The 17,914-nt window shown below is 38.3% G+C and overlaps 1 protein-coding gene across 2 annotated transcripts in view; it reads left to right on the top strand.

Moving 5' to 3' along the window:
* RASA2 (RAS p21 protein activator 2) overlaps positions 1-17,914 on the top strand; it is a 146,215-nt gene that overhangs the window by 50,703 nt on the left and 77,598 nt on the right. For both annotated transcript variants that reach the window (XM_066244856.1, XM_066244857.1), the window contains exon 6: positions 16,282-16,365. In XM_066244856.1, the coding sequence (XP_066100953.1) occupies positions 16,282-16,365 (84 nt within the window). The remainder of the gene's footprint in view (positions 1-16,281; positions 16,366-17,914) is intronic.

The raw sequence follows: 17,914 nt of genomic DNA on the forward strand, positions 1-17,914 counted from the left end.
CAAATTCCAGACATCCACACACTGGGCAACACTCTACCACCGAGCCAATTGGCCAGGGTTGATTACTTTCTTTTTCTTTTGAGATAATCACAGATTTATAGGAAATCGCAAAGTATAGAGAAGTCTTGTGTACCCTGCATTCAGTTTCATCTTACATAATTATAATACAATGTAAAAACCAGGATATTGGCATTGTACATGTATAGATCTGTGTAACCACCACCACAGTCAAGATATAGAACTATTCTATCACCATAAGATCTCCCTCATATGAGTCCTTTATTTTCACATTGACTCCTTTCCCCACCATCATGCCTAACCTTTGGCACCTTTAATCTGTCTCCATGTCTATAACTTTGTCACTGCGAGAATGTTATGTAAGTGGAGTCTTCTAAAATGTGACCTTTTGGGGTTGGGTTTTTTCAATTAGATCCACCCAGTTGTGTGAGTTTCTTGTAGATAGAATATACTTCTGTCAGTTTTTAAATCTACTTTCCTAAGCTCTGTCTTATTTAGTGAGTTTATACCATTTACTTTTAGTGTAAGTCTTGATATCATTTGGCTTAAATCTGTCATCTTTTTTTGTTCTCTCTTCCCTCTGTATTTTCTTTTTCTGTTTTCTTCTTTCTGTGGGTTACTTGAACATTTTTTAGAATTCCATTTTGATTTATCTATAGTGTTTTTCAATCTATTGTGTATTTCTTTGTATAGCTTTTTAGTGGTTGCTTTAGGTATTACATTGTACATGTATAACATCAGTCTACTGGTGCTGACATTTTACCAGTTAGAATGAAGTGTAGAAATTTTATCTTCTTTTAAATCCTTTTAACATCCACCATTTGTAACAAACTTGTCTTAAATGTTTTCTCTACATACATTGAGCAGCGCATCAACAGTATTTATAATTTTTTCTTCAGCCATTTAACAAAATTTTAAATAGTGAAAAAATTGAATTTACCCATATTTTTGCTCTTCTTTCTGTATTCTGTTTTCCTTCCTGTTGTTTCAAGATTCCCTATTTTATCACTATCTTTATTTTTAGAGAATTTCTTCTTTTAATCTACTGGTGCCACATTCTATTAGTTTTCCTTAACCTGACAATGTCTTGATTTTTTTTTTCTTTATTCCTGAAGAAATTTTACTGGATATAAAATTTTTGGTTTACAATTTTTATTTTAAAAAAAGAAAAGAGGCCCTGGCCGGTTGGCTCAGTGGTAGAGCATCAGCCTGGCGTGTAGGAGTCCCAGGTTCGATTCCTGGCCAGGGCACACAGGAGAAGCGCCCATCTGCTTCTCCACCTCTCCCCCTCTCCTTCCTCTCTTTTTCTCTCTTCCCCTCCCATAGCCAAGGCTCCATTGGAGCACTGGAATGGCTCTGGTTGCAACAGAGCAATGCCCCAGATGGGCCGAGCATCACCCCCTGGTGGGCATGCTGGTTGGATCCTGGTCGGGCGCATGCGGGAGTCTGTCTGACTGCCTCCCCGTTTCCAGCTTCAGAAAAATACAAAAAAAGAAAGAAAAGAAAGACATAAAATGTACCACTTCTTTCTGGCCTCATGGTTTCTGATGAGAAAGCTGCTGTCATTCATATTGTTTTTCCTATGCAGGTATTATGCTGTTTCTCTTTGGCTACTTTTAATTTTTTTTTCTTTGTTTTTTTGTTTCCTGTGTGTTTTAGTTTGACTATGATATATCTTGGCATAGATTTCTTTTGCTTTATCCTGTTTGATGTTCACTCAGTCTCTTGAATATAGTAAAATATGTCTTTTGCCAAATTTAAAGAATTTTCAGGTATTATTATTATTTTTTATTAAATGAGAGGCAGAAAGACAGATTTTCACATGCACCCTTCCCAGGATCCACCCAGTGAAGCCCCCATGAGGTGATGCTCAGCTCATCTGGTGCCACTGCTCTGTTGCTTGGCAACTGAACTATTTAGTGTCTGAGGTGAGGCCATGGAGCTATCCTCAGCACCTGGGGCCAACTTACTCAAACCAATCAAGCCATGGCTGCATGAGAGGAAGAGAGAGAAAGAGAGAAGGGAAAGGGAGGGGGGTGGAGAAGCAGATGGTCGCTTTTCCTGTGTGCCCTGATTGGGCATCAAACCCAGCTGGGACATCCACCTGCAGGGCCGATCTACCAATGAGCCAACCAGCCAGGGCCACCATTATTTTTTCTAATACTTTTATCAGCCCTGCCATCTTTCTCTTCTCCTTTTCGAGGTTTCAGTGGCATGAACGTTAGATCTTCTGTTATCGTACTACTGCTTTGTGAGGCTCTGCCACCTTTTTTTATTTTCCCAGTTTATTTTTCCTCTGTTTTTCATTTTGGGTGATTTCTAATGTTCCGTCTTTAAATTCACTGATTCTTTCCTATGTCCTCTTATTCTGATGTTGAGCCCATTTATTGAGTTTTTTATTTTGATTTTTATATTTTTAAGTTCTAAAATTTTTATTTCATCTTTATATCTTTTATTTCTTGGGTGAAAATTTCTTTTTTTTGCTGAAACTTTTTTTTCCATTTGTTTCGGACATGTTCATAATTTCTTATTGAATTATTTTCATGATGGCTGTTTTCACATTCTTGCCAGATAATTTCAGTATCAACATTATCTCAGTGTTGGCATCTGCTGATTGTCTTTTCTGATTGAAGTTGAAGATTATCTGTTTTTTGGTATGAATGGATTTCAGTTTTATCCTTGACATTTTGGATATTATGAGACTCTGGATCTCATTTAAATAGTTTTATTTTCTTATTTTTTTTATTAAGTGAGAGACAGGGAGGCAGAGATAGACTCTCCACATGTGCCCCGACCAGGATCCACCCAGCAAGCTCCCTACCAGGCGATGTTCTGCCTATTTGCTCTGTTGCTTGGCAACCAAGCTACTTCAGTGCCTGAGGCAAGGCCATGGAGCCATCCTCAGTGCCCGGGGCCAACTTTGCTCAAACCATTTAAACCATGGCTGTGGGAAGGGGGAGAGAGAAAGAGAGAGCTTGGAGGAGGAGTGAAGAAGCAGATGGTTGCATCTCCTATATGCCCTAACTGGGAATCAAATTTGGGACTTCCACATACCAGGCTGATGCTCTACTACTGAGCCAACAGGCCAAGGCCTTTTTTTTTTTTTTAAAGCTAAATTCCTCTGACCCTCTGTTGGTGGGGGAAGAAGAGTACCTATTCATTCTGTCAGGTGGAGGTAGAATTTAAGGTTTCTGACTTAACATCTGTTGCTACATTTGAGAAATGTTCCTTGTTACTGCTGAATAGAGTGGTAGTGAGGCTCCTGAAGTTCTCTCCTGTGACCACTCTCCCTGGGATGGGGAGGAGTGCCTAATTACTGCTCTGTGCCTTCCCACTCGGCTTTCTCTGCCACCACCACCCTGGCATGGAGAGGGAGGAGTGCCTTATTCTTTCTAGGTGGGGATGGAAAGCCAGGTTCCCCATGTGATCACCACTGACACCATTGAGGGAAGGGGCTTATTACACTTTGTCAAAGGTGGAAGTCTATATTCTCCCCTTAACCTTTGATCTTTGTTGATGGGCTCAGGCTGGAGCCATGACATTTTTTATGGTGTTTGATTGGAATAGGTGGTTATTGTCTAAAAATGGTTTCTATTTTGCTAAGTTGCCCACTTCTCCTTGTCCTTTGACTACAGATAGCTGGGGTTTTCTTAGAGCATTTATTTGTTTATACCCAATGGTGTTTCCAGGTTAGTGACTTCTCTATAATCAAGTCTAGGATATATAAGGTACAGTAGTCCTCCCCCCCTTATCAGTGGTTTCACCTTCTACGGTTTCACTTACCCATGGCCAACTGCAATCCAAAAATATTAAATAAAAACTTTCAGGAATAAATAATTTAAAAGTTTTAAATTACACACAGTTCTGAGTAGAGTGATGAAATTTCACACTGTCCTGCTCTATCTAGCTCAGGATGTGAATCATCCTTTGTCCAGTGTATCCACACTGTATATGCTACTCACCCATTAGTCACTTAGTAGCTGTTTCAGTTATCAGATCTACTGTCACAGTATTACAGTGCTTATATTCAGTTAACGCTTATTTTACTTAATGGCCCCAAAACAAGAGTAGTGATGCTGGCCATTTGGAGAGAAGCCATAAAGTGCTTTAAGTGAAAATTCTCAACTTAATAAGGAAAGAAAAAGTATTGTATGCTGAGGTTGCTAAGATCCGCAGTAAGAATGAATCTTCTGTGAAATTGTGAAAAAGAAAAAAATTCATGCTAGTTTGACAAGAGAGAGGCCACATTTATAGATTTTTTATTACAGTATTTGGTTATAATTATTGTTTTATTATTATTGTTGCTAATCTCTTACTATGCCTAATTTATAAATTAAATTTTATTATAGGTATGTATGTATAAGAAGAAAAATATATGTAGGGTTCAGTACTATCCATGGCTTCAGGCATCCAGTGGGGGGTCTTAGAATGGACCGCTGTGGATCAGGGGACTACTGAAAGCCCTTGTAACTCATTGCTGTATCTTTCTTTGTGTCCCAAGATTTCCTTTTCGTTTGTCTTGTTCTCTTCACCTTTTAAGAGTTTCCTTATGTTAGTTTTATATACTACGTCCAGGGTTTTAGCTAGCTATACTTAGTAGGAGGAATAGAGAAGCATGCATCTATTCTGCCTTTTCCTAGAACTAGAAATCAGTTCATTCTTTATTTATGAGTAGTATTCAATTGTATGGAATTTGTTTATTCATTCACCAGTTTATGGATGTTTGAATTGTTTTCAGTTTGAGGTTGTTATAAAGAAAGCTGCTGTAAGTGCTCACAAACAGGTTTTTATGTGAACATACACTTGTCTGTATTTTCTTTTTTCCTCTTCTTTTTCACTTAAGCCTCCACTATTCATACTCACTGACTTGTCGCAACAGAATACTGGTAGTAGCCTTATGGAATTTATTGTTGCTTTCTCAACTTAAGAGGTATTTTGAAGTTTTTAGAAATGCTGAAGAGATGGTTGCAAGTGTTGTTTTCTTTGTGCTCCTTGCTGAACTTTTAGTTTTGCAGGATAGTGTGGAAGGATTCATATCTTAGCAGTAGTAGTATCCTCCAAACCTAGAAGTTTCACACTAGAGCATTTTCTATATATCAATAAGACCATTATCCACTGGTCTTTACCACATTTTTTCCCACTCCTATTTTTACTTCCCTTTATACTTTTTTTTATGATGTCACTGTAATTGTTTTCTTGCAAGTACCCTAAATCCTCTACTCTTTATCCCTCTTGTTTATCTGGGAAAATTTAATATGAATTAATTTAACCTCTTCCTCTGTGTTTAATCTTCACCTGAATGTTGCTGGATAAATATCACAGTCAGACTGATTTTACTTTAAATTCATGACCACACACCTTACATGGGTACTTGTAACTGCCCTAGAGTATTACTGTGCTTCTCTGATGCACCACAGCCTATAAATTGATCACATCTTCCTGAATACAGATAGGTAAACCTGTATTGGCATCCATCGTTTTGTCCTTAGGTTAAGTAGAGGAAGTGCCCCTTTTCTTATTGGGGGTAAATTTTTATATCTGACCTCAGGATTTCATCTTTTTCCCCTACTCAAAGACTTTGCTCCTTCTGATACTCCTTTCATTTTACCCTCTCCTTTAGATTGTTCTCATCAACATGTAAACATGTGTTCTGGTATCTCCCATCCTAAAAGACAGTCCTCTCAAGACCTCATCTTCACCCCTCACTTCCATATCCCATTCCTATTTCTGTTCTCCTTTGAAGACAGATTTCTTAAAGTAAAATTGTCTAATAGATATGTGTTTGTGTACACTAGCTCTGTTCACTGAGAAGGCCTAGAAACAGTGTCATTCCAGTAGCAATGAGATTGCTTAGCACCCATATTTTGGTTTCTAAATATTATTCTCCAATTAGTACAGTTTGGTAGATCTTTCTGTGGTGATGAAAATGGTTTGTATCTTAACTGTCCAGTAAGTAGCCCCTAGGTATGGGTGGCTATTGAGAACTTGAAACATAGCTAGTGTTACTAAAAAATTGAATTTTTAATGTCTAATTTTAATTAAATTTAAATAACCACAAGTGGCTAATGGCAACAGTATTAGACAGCTGCTCCAATAAAAAGAACTTGGATTTTTATTTAGCAGTGGCTGATTTCAAGGCTTGGGCAAAGAAAATATGAGTCCAGAGCATCTATAAAGTCAGAAAGTAAAGAAATGCTTAAAAAATAATGAGGACATGTAGAAAGGACATTGAAATCAAATTGAAGGAGCCCCAGATAACCAAATCTGAGAGGATTTAAGCATCAAAATGAATAATGATAATGACAGATTAAAACCTGTAGAATAAAATATCTATAAGTCATGCTGCTATAAACAAATAAATGGAGAAAGGACTGTTTTTTCTTATAATAAAATTCTAATTAATTAATGTAAAGCAAATGATAGGAATCATCTTTGGCAACCACTACAATAATAATTAGTGCAAGTACAAGTCACCTATAGTTAAAAACAAATGGGCATAAGTATGATGACAAATAGCATATTTGCAGAGTCTCAAAGGGTATCCACGTAAGATGTCTAATAGATACCCCCTTAACTGAGGGATTAAAGTTACTGTCACCTATAATGTACACCAGTATGCCCTAGTATGATGAATTACAGAAGACACCAAGATGCATAACCTCAGTCTAATCATGAGCATGCATCAGACAAATTCAAATTAAGGAATATTCTACAAAAGAATTGGCTAGTACTGGCAAGATCATGGGACAAAGAAGGAAAACTAAGCAACTGTTTTGGGATGGAGGAGATTAAGAAGACATGACCACTAAATACAATGCAAGAGCCTATATGCATCCCAGACCAGAGAAAGGATATTGGTAAAATATGAGTAAGGTCTATAGAGTAGTTAATATTATTAACTAACATTGTATCAGTGTTAGTTTCCTGTTCTATAAATCTACCTGGGTTACACAAAATGTTAACATTGTGTGATGGGTATACAGGAACTCTATATATTTTACAACTCTTTGAAAGTCAGAAATTGTGTCAAAAAGTTTAAAGTTGTGCACACCATGTATATTCAACCCTTTTTCTAAGCTCCAAACTCATATGTCCACCTGCCTTTGGGAAACTTCACTTTGCTGTCTCACAACATTACAATTTAATGTATTAAAAACTGAAGTATCTATGCATCTCCTCCCCACAGCTGTAGCAAATGATACCTCATTCACCTAATTGCTCAAACCAGAATTCTGGGAGTCATTTAAAATCTTTTCTCTTTCCTCACACATTAGATCCACTTTTTACTGATTCTATAAAATATGTCTTGAATTGTCTAATTTCTAATAATATCTACTGACATGTCCTTATATCAGATTATCAACCATTTCTTACCTTGGCTATTTTAATAATCTCTTAACTGGCCTTTCACTCTGCAATCCATTCTCTTTATAGCAAACCAGAGTAATCTAAAACATAGCCAAGATCATGTCATTCCCCTGCTCAAACACTTAGTCATTTCCCATTGCATTTAGAATACGATACAAGTCTCTTATCTTGGCCTGCAAGATCGAGCGTGTTCTGACTGTGCTGCCTCTTTGATTTCATCTTGTGGCATGCTTTGTCTTGTCCATAGGCTTGCTGGCTTCCTCTCAGTGACTCAAATGCGACATTCTCTTCCAGTTCAGAGCTCTACATCTGTTCTTTTTGCCTGGAGTACCCTTGTGACCATTTGATTTCTAGCTGCTTCCTTCTCATCCTTCAAATCTCAGCCTAAATACCACTTATTCTAAAATAGGGCATTCTGTTCTTTTTCCTTCATAACACTTACTGCTATTTGTCATTACTTTTTTTTTCTTTATTGCTTGTCATCTCTTTCTTCCAAGTGGATTCTAAGCTGCATGAGATCAGAAACCATGTTTGTCTTATTCACCTCATCACCCCACTGCTTGACACTTAACAGTCAGTAAATAAATCTTTGCACAACTAAATGAAGAACGAAGGGAACATTTGTCTTAAAGGATGAATAGAAAGTAGCTAACCTAGAAAAAGTAAGATTTTATTTTTCCAGAAGAAAAGAACAATATAGGCAAAAGTGTGGAGGCAAGAAACAGCATGGTGTTTGTGTGTATGTGTGTGAATAATTAAAAGAAGATTGATATTACTTAGTATATGAAACTTGAGTCAAAGATTGGTCAGAAATTGGTGAGCCTGACCAGGTGGTGGCATGGTGGATAGAGTGTCAGACTGTGACGCAGAGGACCCAGGTTTGAAACCCCAAGGTCGCTGGCTTGAGCAGGGGCTAAGCAGCTTGAGCGCGGGGTCATTGGCTTGAGTGTGGGATTGTAGACATAACCCCATAGTTGCTGGCTTGAAGCCCAAAGTCACTGGCTTGAGCAAGGGGTCACTCGCTCTGCTGTAGCCCCCCACTCAAGGCACATATGAGAAAGCAGTCAATGAACAACTAATGTGCCTCAGTGAAGAATTGATGCTTCTCATCTCTCTTCCTCCTGCTTGTCTGTCCCTATCTGTCCCTCTCTCTCTCCCTCTCTGTCACACACACACACACACACACACACACACACACAATTGGTGAAATAAGCTAGATCTTGGAGGCTCTCATGAACCATGTGAACTTATAAAACTTATATGAACTTATGGAACTATTGGAAGACTTTAGATAATAGAGTAATATGGACAAACTTGCATTTTAGAAAGATCAGATATGTGACAACAGTTAAGTATAGAAACTAGGAGGTGAATTTGAAAGATGTTAGGGTGAAGCCCTGGCCGGTTGGCTCAGTGGTAGAGCATCGGCCTGGCGTGCAGGAGTCCCGGGTTCAATTCCTGGCCAGGGCACACAGGAGAAGCGCCCATCTGCTTCTCTACCCTCCCCCTCTCCTTCCTCTCTGTCTCTCTCTTCCCCTCCCGCAGCCAAGGCTCCATTGGAGCAAAGTTGGCCCGGGCGCTGAGGATGGCTCTGTGGCCTCTGCCTCAGGCGCTAGAATGGCTCTGGTTGCAGCAGAGCAATGCCCCAGATGGGCAGAGCATCGCCCCCTGGTGGGCATGCCGGGTGGATCCCGGTTGAGCGCATGCGGGAGTCTGTCTGACTGCCTCCCTGTTTCCAGCTTTGGAAAAATACAAGAAAAAAAAAAAAAAGATGTTAGGGTGATCCAAGTGAGATGATGGAACCAGAACGGTAGTTGGAGAGATGAGAAAAGAGGATAGGAAGAAATATTTAAAGAATAGAATCACCAAAACTTACTAATTAATTAAACATAGAAAGTAGGGGCCCTGGCCGGTTGGCTCAGTGGTAGAGTGTCAGCCCGGTGTGCAGGAGTCCCGGGTTCGATTCCCAGCCAAGGCACACAGGAGAAGCGCCCATCTGCTTCTCCACCCCTCCCCCTCTCCTTCCTCTCTGTCTCTCTCTTCCCCTCCCTCAGCCAAGGCTCCATTGGAGCAAAGTTGGCCTGGGCGCTGAGGATGGCTCTGTGGCCTCTGCCTCAGGCGCTAGAATGGCTCTGGTTGCAGCAGAGCAACGCCCCAGATGGGCAGAGCATCACCCCCTGGTGGGCGTGCCGGGTGGATCTGGGTCGGGCACATGCAGGAGTCTATCTGACTGCCTCCCCACTTCCAATTTCAGAAGAAAAAAAAAAAAAAAAAAAAAAATATATATATATATATATAGAGAGAGAGAGAGAGAGAGAGAGAGAAAGTGAGGAAGAAAAAAGAAAGAATTTAAGTATGGTTCCTAGATTTCTAGAATGTGTTACTGGATGGATGGTGGTGTTTGCAACAAAGGGGAAATCATGGAGGAGGAGTTGCTTTAATAAGATGGTAATGAGTTGGGTTGAACATCTAGGTAGAGATTTCCATCAGGCATCTCTGTGGAGTTCTTATATAGAAATGTAAAGTGAATATTGGTAATTTGTATCTTCACTCCTTGTTTTCCTAATTAGTCTAGCTAGAGGTTTATCAATTTCTTGTTTGCTTTCTGTTTTATTGATTTCCACTCTATTATTTGGATTTTATTTGCTATTCTTTTTTAATTTTCTTAATGATGGAGGCTGAGGTCAGTGATTAGAAGTCTTTCTGCTTTCCCAATGTAGGTATTTTAGGGCTATCCATTTTTCTCTAAGTACTACTTTAGTGACATCTCACAAATTTTGATAAGAATTTTCATTTTTATTCAATACAAAATACTTTATAATTTTTCTTTTATTTTTGACCTATGGAAATAAGAGGTAAGTTATTTCACTTTCAAATATTTGAGGATTTTCCAGCTATCTATTTGTTGTTGAATTTTAATTTAATTCCACTGTTGTCAACATATTTTGTATGATGTGAATATTTTTAAATTTACCAAGACTTGTTTTTTGCCCCCAAAGACTTTTTTTTGTGTGTGTATTTTTCTGAAGTTGGAAACGGGGAGGCAGTCAGACAGACTCCCGCATGTGCTCAACCAGGATCCACCCGGCATGCCCACCAGGGGGCGATGCTCTGCCCATTTGGGGCGTTGCTCTGCTGCAACCAGAGCCATTCTAGCGCCTGAGGCAGAGGCCACAGAGCCATCCTCAGTGCCCTGGCCAAATTTGCTCCAATGGAGCCTTGGCTGCTGAAGGGGGAGAGAGAGACAGAGAGGAAGGAGAAGGGGAGGGGTGGAGAAGCAGATGGGTGCTTCTCCTGTGTGCCCTGGCTGGGAATCGAACCCAGGGCTCCTGCATGCCAGGCCGACGCTCTACCACTGAGCCAACCGGCCAGGGCCCAAAGACTATTTTTTATTACTGTTAACTATGTCAGGTCTGTTTCTCCCTGCAGTTCTTCCAGTTTTACTTCATTTGTTTTGCAGCTGTAATGTTAGGAACTTAACATTAGGATTGTTATGTCCTCTTGATAAGTTAAACTCTTCATTATTGTCACGTGAACTTTCTTAACCCTGGTGATATTCTTTGTTGTCAAATCTACTTTGATATTAATATAGCCACTTTGGCTGGCTCTCTTCTTCGTTCTCTTATGTTTCTAATTCAAGTTTAATATAACTTTAATTTTATATTTGTATTTTCCTCTTAATTGAAAATTTTAATTTCTGACATTAACATAATTGTCTTCTATATCTTGTAAGTTATAGAAAACAGATTCAGAATAATATCAATATTACCACTGACAGGTAGGTTACTGAATGACGTTTCAGAGATCTTCTGGTTGTTTGTTCTAAGAATATATATCACTAAGGATGTAGAGTTAAACACTGTGTTCTAATCCCTTGAAATGAATTCTCTTTCTTTTTTTGTGGTTTTTCGGGTTTTTATTTTTAAGGATTGCTTCTTAAATTTATTTTACTTTTGAAAGGTAAAAATTTTTATATTTCCGAAGTCAGAACTTATATAAGGTCTGTTTGGAGAAGTATCATATCCATTCCCGACCCTGTAGCCTCTTACCTCTATATTTAAAATTTTTAGGGTTTTTAAAAAATTATTTTTAAAAATATAAATAAATACACATGCATACATCCAGGGTGGGGCAAAAATAGATTTACAGTTATATTATTATTAATTATTGTATATTGTCCATACAAACAACTGTAAACCTACTTTTTGCTCCACTGTATATAAATAAAAATATATTTGTGTTTCCCACCTGATTCTTACAATAAAGAGTAGTGTACTATAACTTCCTCTTTTCTACTTAATATGTATCTTGAAAATCATGGCATATCAGAGTAATTAGAGAATAGAGATTTGTTTTATTCCTTTTGACAACTACATAAGAGTTCTAACATAAATATTTACTATAGTTTACTATATTCAATCAGAGCCCTACTGATGGACATTTGAGTTGTTATTACCCATATAATGAGCTTTCTTTTACTAGTAGCATCCTAGAATATATATATTTCCATTCTTTTACTTTTAACCTAATTTTATTTTTATATTTAATGAGTTTCTTGTAGGTAGCTTACAATTTTTTTTTTTGTTCAATCTGAAAATCTCTCTTTTTTCTCCTTTTACTAAGTGAGAGGAGAGGAGATAGACAGAATCCCTCATATGCCCTGACCAAGATCCACCTGGCAACCCCACCTGGGACCTATTCTCACAACTGAGCTATTCCTAGTTCCTGAGGCGGAGGCTCCACAGAGCCATCCTCAGCTTCTGGGGCCAATGTGCTCAAATCAGTTGAGCCATGGCTACAGGAAGGGAAGAGACAGAGAGAAAAGGGGGAGAGGGGAGGGTTGGAGAAGGAGATGGGCACTTCTCCTGTGTGTCCTGACCAGGAATCGAACCTAGGACATCTATACACCAAGCTGACACTACCACTGAGCCAATGGGCCAGAGCCTGAAATTCTTTTCTTTTTCTTAAGTGATTACTAGGGAAGCAGAGAGACATTCACCTGCATGCACCCCAACCAGGATCCACCTGAAGCCCTCTATGGGGCAATGCTCTGCCCATCTGGATCTGTTGTTCTGTTGCTCAGCAGCCGAGCCATTTTAGCACCTAACGCAAGGCCACCAGAGCCATCCTCAGTGCCCAGGGCCAGCTTGTTCCAACTGAGCCATGGCTGCCAGAGGGGAAGAGAGATAGAAGGGAGAGGGGGAGGGGTAGAGAAGAAGATGGTCACTTCCCCTGTGTACCCTGACTAGGATTCAAACCCAGGAATTTTTCATGACAGGCTGACGCTCTACTGCTGAGCCAACGAGCCAGGGCGTGAAAATCTCTACTTTATAATTGGCATGTTTGGACCATTTACGCATCTATTTAATATGAGTTTATTGCTCTGTTTTTTTATTACTAATCTTTTCTTCTGCCATATCTAATCTTCTGTTACTCCCGCTTACTGTGTTTTTCTTGTTAGACCTGTGTTTTCCATCGCTAGTCTTTAAATTTTTAATGTCTTAATATGTCTCTATCAAACATATGAAGTACAGATATAATAACTGCTTTTAATGTCCTTATTTTCTAATTCTATCATCCATGTCATTCCTGGTCCTGTCACTGTTGATTTGTTTTTCTTATTCACTGTGGATCATAGTTTCTTGATTCTTTATGTTTTTGCTTATTTTCTATTGGATACTAGACATTATGAAGTTGCTTCATACTTTTGTAAGCACAGTAAGTCCCTGGGTTACAAATGAGGTAGGTTTTATAGGTTTGAAAATGTTTAAGTATTTATATGCACAGAAAGGTAAAAATACTATTTTATGACAAATATCTGTCTTAAAGTTGAATTTAGTAGGAAAATGTACCTGTTCCAACTTATATACAAATCAACTTAAGAACAAACCTACAGAACTTGCTTGTTCGTAACCCAGGGACTGCATGTATTCACATGAATATACTTAAGGATATTCACATAAATATATTATATTTAACTTACCTCGAAAGTTTTGATTTTTTTTTTGGTTTGCTTTTAAGCTTTGTTAGATGGAACAAGAGTTGGCCTTTGTGGCTTATATTTTCCCACTATTGAGGCAGCACCCATGAATTACCAGATTTTCTGTGGCCGGTTAGACATCTTACTAGCCATGTCTGGGCTTCAGGAATTTTCCCCTTTGCTCTTATCAAATAGTTCTTGCCCAAGCCTCAGGTAGTTAACTCATAAGTGTATGTTTATCAGCACTCAGCTGAAGGCTCTGGGTGGATTCCTGTAGCTCTCTGAAATTTTCTTTCTCTGCATGCAGCTTTCTTCCCCGGAGTACTCTGCCCTGGGAACTCTGGTCACCTGGGTCTTTCCCAACTGACAGTTCTCCCTCTTCTTCCCCGGGAAACTGTACAGCTGAAAGCTGGGACACTTGGAGGGCTCACCTTGTTTATTCTCCCCTCAGAGATGACTACCCTCAGCTGTTTTTAATTCTTTAAAAAAAAAAAAAAGGTTTTATTCAGGTGGGAGAGTAACTACATTCCCTGTTACTCCATCTTGACTGTATGTAGAAGTTAACATTTGTCTTTTAGTTTAAAAAACAAAATCCAAGAAAAAGATTCAACTCACTCAGTAATTAGTAAATTAGTTTGTACTAAATTTATCTTCCTTTATAGTTTCTAAAATAAAAAATTATTAATATCAAATCCTTTATATGTGATATGTAAACAAGATATAATTCAGTATAGTGTGTTTTTTTTTACATTTTCTGTTCATCTATGGTTTATGATATATAATTGCTTGATTTACCAATTAGAATAGTTGTATCCTATGTGTTAGAAATATAATACACTGCTCACAAAAATTAGGGGATCAGAGAATGTGCAGATACTCCAGTCCTTTCAGCCTTTTGTGTAGTGAATTTTTACCAATGAAATAAAAGTTGGTTTTGCATCTCATTTGCATAATTGAACAACTTTGACTTGTCATTTGCTTTTCTGATGTTCTTGTTTAATAAAAAAATCAAATGCTTCTTTTTTTATCCCTTCATATTCATTTTGAAATATCCCCTATTTTTTTGTGAGCAGTATATTTCATAATATATGTAGCAAATAAAATAATCTATAGTATTACTTGTTTTTCACAAAATTCAATTTTAAAACATTTAAAACTTGAGTAATTCTGACGATTTTTATGGGCTCGTACTTTTGGCTTATAAGTATTGTTTTGGTTTGTATTATAGAAGTCTTTGTACACTGAACTGCATTTTTCTCATTTTTTTTGTACTTCATAAATTGCAGTGAATTTTTGTAATTAAGATTTCTTATAATTAGTGAGGCAAATTTTGTATTGCAAGGTAAGGAATACAGCATACTCAGGCACAGTGGGAATGTAGAAGAGCACTAGACTTTAGAAACAGTTAAGAAAGAAGTTGAATCTTGGCCCACTTCTTACAAATTTTGTATTACCTTATTAGCCTTATTTTATTACTTTCTCACATAATCTTTTGGAGCCTTACTTTCTTTTTCACAATGGCATGATGGTACTCTTAGATACTCTTCTCAAAGGCAGTTGTGAGAATTAGATGCATTTTGTGAAAATAAACTGCAAATGCTATATAAATATTAGGTGTCATCTTTAGGTTTGGTCTGAAGTAAGTTTCACACAGTGTGTACGGTGGGAGAGTTTGACTGTTACCTAAACCTAACATTAATAACCAGAATAATTATCTAGGCCTGAGCTTTCTTTGGTTAGTTTCAGAAAACTTTTGAATTTGATTTTTGATACCCAATTTAATAGAAATGAGTCATTATCATTTCTGTCTTTGCTCGGCAGCACCATTTGTACTCACCACATATATGATCAGTGGGTTGTGGAGAGAAATAAGGATGTTGCTCAGTAGCCCACATCTTTCAATGAAGAATACTTTTCAACAGCACTCAGGAATTTCTCTTAGGCATTAGGAAATTCAATCCCTTAGATGTTAAATTCATGAACTTAATTTTTAGTGAAAGAAAATTTAGCAGATTAAGTCAGATGCTATATTCTCTGTAAATACCAATGACTGTGACCCATGGAGTGGGTTAGATGCCTTGGTGTTTATGGTCTATAACATCTTTAACAGAATGATGCAGGATCTATGACTGAAAATCAGAATAAAAGGCTACAGAACTGTGTAAGGCTTGCCCTCTATATATGAATCAGATTTTAAGTGGAAACCACAGCTGTTTCCTTGTTTCTCATTCATGCTTTAGCAGAGGATGTGATGCCATAGATCTGGCTTAATTTTGTAGTTTCTCCTTTAAGGTTCACACCGCTCTCTTTTCCTTTGTAGGAGCCACGGCAGTTTTAATGTATTGTCAAACCACAAAATGTACCTTATTACATATTTAGTCCGGATATGTGTGCTAAATATTATTTGGTAGTCTCAGTGCTGATTGTTGCATTCTAATATAACCCCATTTTGGAAATGCAGCATAAATAAATAAATAAATAAATGCATATATACATATATTTGGGGTAGATGGTATATAGGCATACAACTGCAGGCATATGTGGGAAACAATTTTAACCCTTTAAATATGTTAATTTGTATTTAAAGATAATGTTTTTGGCCTTGGCCGGGTAGCTCAGTTGGTTAGAGCAGCATCCCAATACTCCAAGGTTGTGGGTTTGATCCCCAGTCAGGGCACATACAAAATTAGCCAATGAATACATAATTAAGTGGAACAACAAATCAATGTCTCTCTCTCTCTCTTTCACTCTTTCATTCCCTCTCCCTCTCTCCCTCTCTCTGCCCCCCTTCCTCCCTTCATCTTTCTCTAAAATCAATAAATTTTTTAAAATTGTTAATGAAAAATAAGAAATAAAGATGTCTTATATTGTTTACCCTAAATATCATATGTTCATTTTTTTTTATTCTTCCTTAGCATCAAGGCATGCCACGGGTTGCCTCTCGTAAATGGACAAAGCTGTGACCCTTATGCAACAGTTTCTCTAGTGGGCCCTTCCAGGTAATGTTTATTGAATTATGAGATTTTTAAGTTTTAAAGTTTGATGCAAGAGTTAAAAAATTAAGGTTCTAAGAGAAAAATGCTAAATAGCTATTTATGACACAAGTAATGCTTTGAAAGAGAAATCTTTACTGAGTTCTATAACACCTTGTAAACAACCAAGTCTTGTTTTTATAGAAAGAGAAAAGGAGTCATTTCAAATCTGCCAGACCCTTAAGCTTCGGGGAAAGAACAACATCAGTTTTATAGTTGTTAAAGTATACTTTAAAACATAAACTTGACCTTCTTTATTCATTATCAGCCTTCCTGCTGGCAAATGTCTTAGATGTTATGCAGGTAAAATCCTGTTTTGATAAACGCTAGCACAGAATAAGGCAGATTTCATATTGTTATCTGGAAAGCAGCTCAGGACTAAATATTTCTTTTCTACTCAGGGCATCTGTGCTCTACAGAGAGAATTCAAAGCTGTAGAAAATCTGCCCAAGTACCAGAACATGGTCAAATGCACTGTAACGTGGATTTAAATTTATCAGGATAATTTATGGAAAAACCTATAGCACTTTGTATTATTTTGTATTTTATAGCTTCATTATGGTTTTTTTCAGACCCTAACTAGTCTGAAATTTGTCTACAACTGGAAGGTTTAGAATCAGGAAACAAAGAGCAAAATATTTTCTCTACACAAACACAACATTCATACACAGACACATACCCCTTCTCCCCAATCCCAAGCCCTCTCAGTATTATTATTTTTTAGAAACTCACTTGTGAGTCACTTTGAAAAATGTATTTGAAATGGACTTGTATGTGTGTGTAAAATACTGAGCACCATGCCTGTACTTACTGGGTGTTCAAACAGTAGTATGCTATTATTATTATAGATGGTTTTGGATTTAAAAGGAGATAGATACCCAATCCTATAACATTTGTGCTATCAGAGGAATTTAGTTGTGCGTGTTAAAATTATTTAACCTAGGCCTCACCTGTGGTGGTGCAGTGGATAAAGCATCGACCTGGAAATGCTGAGGTTGCCGGTTCGAAACCCTGGGCTTGCCTGGTCAAGGCACATATGGGAGTTGATGCTTCCTGCTCCTCCTCCCTTCTCTCTCTCTCTCTCTTCTTTCTAAAATGAATTAAAAAAACAAAACAAAAAAACGTACATACCCTTTGGCCCTGGCCGGTTGGCTCAGCGGTAGAGTGTCAGCCTGGCGTGCGGGGGACCTGGGTTCGATTCCCGGCCAGGGCACATAGGAGAAGCGCCCATTTGCTTCTCCACCCCCATCCCCTCCTTCCTCTCTGTCTCTCTCTTCCCCTCCCACAGCCAAGGCTCCATTGGAGCAAAGATGGCCCGGGCGCTGGGGATGGCTCCTTGGCCTCTGCCCCAGGCGCTAGAGTGGCTCTGGTCACAGCAGAGCGACACCCCGGAGGGGCAGAGCATCGCCCCCTGGTGGGCAGAACATTGCCCCTGGTGGGCGTGCCAGGTGGATCCTGGTCGGGCGCATGCGGGAGTCTGTCTGACTGTCTCTCCCCATTTCCAGCTTCAAAAAAG

This window comes from Saccopteryx bilineata, chromosome 10 (assembly GCF_036850765.1).
Source record: "Saccopteryx bilineata isolate mSacBil1 chromosome 10, mSacBil1_pri_phased_curated, whole genome shotgun sequence".
Classification (NCBI taxonomy): Eukaryota; Metazoa; Chordata; class Mammalia; order Chiroptera; family Emballonuridae; genus Saccopteryx; species Saccopteryx bilineata.